At 39.8% G+C, this 5,000-nt stretch overlaps 1 protein-coding gene across 3 annotated transcripts in view; it reads right to left on the bottom strand.

Annotated features, from left to right (window-relative positions):
• LOC106881230 (RING finger protein 150) overlaps positions 1-5,000 on the bottom strand; it is a 154,970-nt gene that overhangs the window by 138,835 nt on the left and 11,135 nt on the right. For all 3 annotated transcript variants that reach the window (XM_089362018.1, XM_089362016.1, XM_089362017.1), the window contains exon 2: positions 3,312-3,974. In XM_089362018.1, the coding sequence (XP_089218144.1) occupies positions 3,312-3,974 (663 nt within the window). The remainder of the gene's footprint in view (positions 1-3,311; positions 3,975-5,000) is intronic.

Raw genomic sequence — 5,000 nt, 5'->3', positions numbered from 1 at the left:
AATTGTATACTCACACACAGAGCTACTCCCATCATTAAATAAGACCATTGCTTTTTCACATTCTTTCTGATGAGGAGCAAGTGTTTAAAATATTAAGCTCCAAATTGTCTCCACAACATAAAACATACTCCATTGTTTGAAATATTTTGTTTTACCACAATATTTAGCTAATGTGCTCTGATAGGTAAAGTAAGCTAGAATATGAAAATGTGCTTCATGAAGATACAACTTGGATTATAACTCCATCTACATTCCTCCTCAGCAAGCACGACGCAGCGAGTTGCGCCGCAGCCACCTGTGCACTGCCATCGCATCCCTCACGAGAGGGTCGGCGCGCGGCGGTCGCAGGAATGCTCGAAAAGCCACCCGCTGCCGCTGGTCAGCGACGAGCATTGGCAACCTACCTGACCCATCTTGTAACAGATGAAATATAAAGTTGACTGTAGCAGTATTTGAACTCAGAACACAAAGATGGACGAAATACCGTTAAGCATTTTGCCTGACATGTTAATGCTTCTAAAAAGCACCATCTGAACTTGGTCAATGTTATGTCCGCTTGACTCGTTCCCATGCTGGTGGCATGTAAAAAGCACCATCCAAACGTGGCCGATGCCCGTGCCCCCTGACTGGCCCCCATGCTGGTGGCACGTAAAAAGCACTATCTGAATGTGATCGAAGCCAAGATCGCCTGACTGGCTCATGTGCTGGTGACACGTAAAAACATCCACTACACTCTTGGAGTGGTTGGTATTAGGAAGGGCATCCAGCTGTAGAAACGTTGCCAGATCAGATTGGAGCCTGGTGCAGCCTGCTGGCTTTCCAGACCTCAGTCAAACCATCCAACCCATGCCAGCATGGAAGACAGATGTTAAACGATGATGATGATGATGATGATAATATATATATACACATAATTAATTCAAATAAACAAACAATTGAAAACAGAGAAAAAAGAAAACAAATGAATGTGAGGATGTGCGCAAGAAATATAATAATTTGATGCTTCGTGAAAGGAAAGACTTGTTAACATTTTGAGCATAGCTCTTTGTCGGAAACAGGAAAATCCAAAGAGGAAGAAGGAAAGATAAGGGAAAATCATCAACAGTCGATGCGCAGTTATATTACACACACACACACATATATACGAGGGAGTGCTGAAAAGTTCCTGTCTTTAAGGGTACTGTGAAAGGCCTGGTTGGAGGCTCAACTTTCCAAGTTCTTTTACAGGGCATAGAAAAAAATGAAGGATTGCTGCAATAAATGTGTGAATTAGAGAGGGCAATATGTTGTATAAAAATCATAATTAATTGATCTTCCTGTATTTTCTTTTACCCAAAGCCAGGAATTTTTCAGTAACCCCTCATACTACACAAAACCCACACATATATATATATATATATGTATACACACACTCATACATACATAGCATTCATTTTCACATCCACTTTTCTATTCTTTCACAAGAAATAGGGAATTCATTGAAATAGAGTTTCAATACCCTGATACCCTTCGAGTCATCCAAGCAACCTAACACTTCCCCTTGACCAGACATGTTTTCAAGGAAGACTGGAAAGAAAGTACCCTGCTTGTATGTTGGTGACACTCATTTACAACTACTGTGCATTATTAAGACGAGGAAACACAAACATCCACACACAGACTTATACAATGGGCTTCTTTCACTTTCCATCTACCAAGTCCGGATATAAAGCTTTTGTCGTCTACTCCCCCCTCCGTCAGGGCTATTGTAAAAAAAACCACTTGCCCAAAGTAGTGCCTGAACTCAAAACCTAAGTGGTTAAGATGTGAGCTTTTTAACCACATAACCATGCTTGTACCTACACACATACACAAACACATATATATGCATAGATACATATTTATACACAAATACATAAACACATATATACACATTCACAAATGCAGACACATATATATAAAAACGTACATTAAAAGTACACATATATACACATACATATATGCATACCTACTTATACATACACGCACTTATATATACAATCACACACCTAAAATTATTCTGGCTAGAACAATGTTTCAAAAACGGTACAAATATAAAACTTGAAATTCATCTTTCAATAGAATTCATTCTGCCAATATGTATAGATACAGAGTAATTGTTGCAACTGGATATGAAGACAACATTCTTGTCTTTGGAACTCACTGAGAAATTAATACATTTCCAAGGAACAGAGGAGGAATGAAAAGCTATGAGAATTACTTCCTGTATTTCTCTGGATGGACGATAGTGAAACTAAAAGACTTCAAGCAGCTATTGAAACCATGTTAGTCTAGTCTCACCGTACAGTTTACGTTTAAATATGGAACAGTATTGGTTCAAAAAACACGAAATAGAAAAGAAATTTCCCTCAAATGATAATGTTGCTGTTTAAATAAAAAATTAGATGGATGTTCTAATCCAAGAAGGCTTATCATAAGTGGAGAACGAGATGATCACGTCTTGAAATGCTTGTTGATAGATGAGCCCAGTCAGGCTTGACCACGGCTAAGCAGAAACTATTTCGAATTTGGATTCAAGGCCTGCAATTTTGAGAGGTGGTTAGACGATTTTATCGGCTTCAATACTTAGATGGTATTTTATCAACCATTGAGAGTTGAAAAGCAAAGTTGATCTCAGCTGAATTTGAACTCAGAACGTAAAGAACCAAAGCTACTAATACTACAAGGCCAGTAATTTTGAGGGGAGGAAGTCAGTCGATCAGATCAACCCCTATGCTTGATGGTCATTTTATTTTATCGACTCTGTGGGCATGAAAGGTAAAGTTAACCTCAGAACATATAAAGAGCTGGAGCTAAATACCACAAGGTGTTCCGTTCAGACGCTCAAATGATTCCGCCAATCCAACAACAATAATAATAGGGACGCACCAATAATAATGCTCTTTACGTTCTGAGTTCAAATACCGGCGAGGTCAACTTTGCCTTTCATCTTTTCAGGATCGATGTCATCGACTAGCATCCCACCCCACTTAAAAATTTCAGGCCCCTTGTGCCTATTGCAAAAAAAAAAAAAAATTAGTGAACTGTGCCATCTCTGACTGAGGGAACGCAATGTCAAACGGGGTGGAATTTGAACTCAAAGGTGTAAAGCAACGTAAATATACCAAAGCCTGACGTCATAGTCTACCAATCCACTCACTGCTCCTACAGACATAAACACAACATGCAATATATATACCGTATAGTACTTAGATAAGTTTCGGTCAGAATTTGGCTCAGACCGAGATACTTCCACCTGGAAATAGAAATAAATAAAATACATCACAACTTACCGTCAGCATCTTGTCGCCTGTTAGCAAAGACAGGTTGTAGCCCGTTTTTCTCGTCATAGATGACCGCAGCCGAGGCATTGAAAGCAGCCGCCACCCGGATTTTGTCGATGAAATCACAGCCACCTTTCATAAGTATAGCAATCCACTGCTTTACGCTCGGGGGCGGCGGGTTATCAATAGTGGTACATCCAAAGGAATTATTGCCTGATCGAACATGTATAACTAAACCTGACACAGTCTTAACGGCGCTACCTGCCAAGAACATAGCGCGGATGGTTTCCGTACGGTCTTGTCCGCTGTCCGAATCCTTGTAGTTCAGTTTCAAAAGCGCTTGCAATTTGTGCTCATTCTTCGAACGATGGTTTGCGTTGTTGTGGTTGTTATTGTTGTTGTTATTGGTGTTGCGATTGATGTTGTTACTGTTGACATCGTTGGTAAATTTCCCTTTGCGGTTTAGGGGCGCTTGGTCGTCAGCACGACATCGCCCCACGTCGGCAGCAGAGAGCAAGAGTAGCGTGGCCATAACATAACTGAGGCAGTGGCGCCGTCGAGGCCAGCGTGACCATGGTTTTGGTGATGATGACAAGGAGGAACCGATGAGGAAAGTTCGTCTTCGGCGATGGAGCGATACGACGACGGGTGAAGATGATGGCATGTCGGTGGCTGAGAGAGAGAGAGAAAGCGAAAGAGACAAATAGAGAAATAAATGAATGAGTAGAGTGAAAGAAAAAGAGGGGGGGAAGTTGTAAAAAGAAAGCAATGGTGTATACGTGTGCCTGCGTGTGTAATAAAGGAGACAGACAACACAAAACAATTGAGTCAGAAAGACAAAGAAACAATTAGACACGGATATGGTCAGACACAGAGCAGACAGAGAGAGGAGGACAGAGAGAGAGAGAGAGAGAGCACTTACTCTCTGTCTTTCACAGAATGACAGACAGACAGGCAAACAGATACATAGAGACGGGAAAAACTGTAGGTGTGTGGGGGCAAAGAGAGAGAAACATATATGCACTCACTCTCACTCCCTTCTTTGATAGATAGATAGATTAGATAGATAGATAAATAGATAGATAGATAGATAAAGATAGATAGATAAAGATAGATAGATAAAGATAGATAGATAGATAAAGATAGATAGATAGATAAAGATAGATAGATAAAGATAGATAGATAAAGATAGATAGATAGATAGATAAATTTGGGGGAAAACCGCGCGTGTGTGTGTGTGAGAGAGAGAGAAAGAAAGAGAGCGAATCAGTAGGGTTTAGTGGCGGAACGAGGAGAATAACGACGATTTCCAAGTTAACTTAAAAAGCTTGACATTAAGAATGGAGTGCAATATAATAGATGAAAGAAGCTGTTTAACAACATCAAAGGTGATGACAAAAGACGGGCAGACAAACCGAACAAACAAGGGGCAAGCACAACAGATAAATAGACACCTTTCACACACATATATATACACTCATATATACATACACATAGACAGGAGTATAATGTGTGTTTGTGGAGTTAATTATACATGTAAACAAACAATTGTAACAGGTACATTTTATGAAAGAGATCAAGGGTTTAGTAAGTATGTTCGTCCTTTTTATAGGAGGGTTTCTTTTCATTCAGAAATATGTATACACTTATCTTGAAAAATGCAATGCAAGTTTGTATTGATTGATATGTACGTACATA

The sequence above is a fragment of the Octopus bimaculoides genome, chromosome 13 (genome assembly GCF_046866305.1).
Source record: "Octopus bimaculoides isolate indiv1 chromosome 13, ASM4686630v1, whole genome shotgun sequence".
Classification (NCBI taxonomy): Eukaryota; Metazoa; Mollusca; class Cephalopoda; order Octopoda; family Octopodidae; genus Octopus; species Octopus bimaculoides.
The sequence above is the reverse complement of the archived record's forward strand: the minus strand, read 5'-3'. Positions and strand labels throughout refer to the sequence as shown.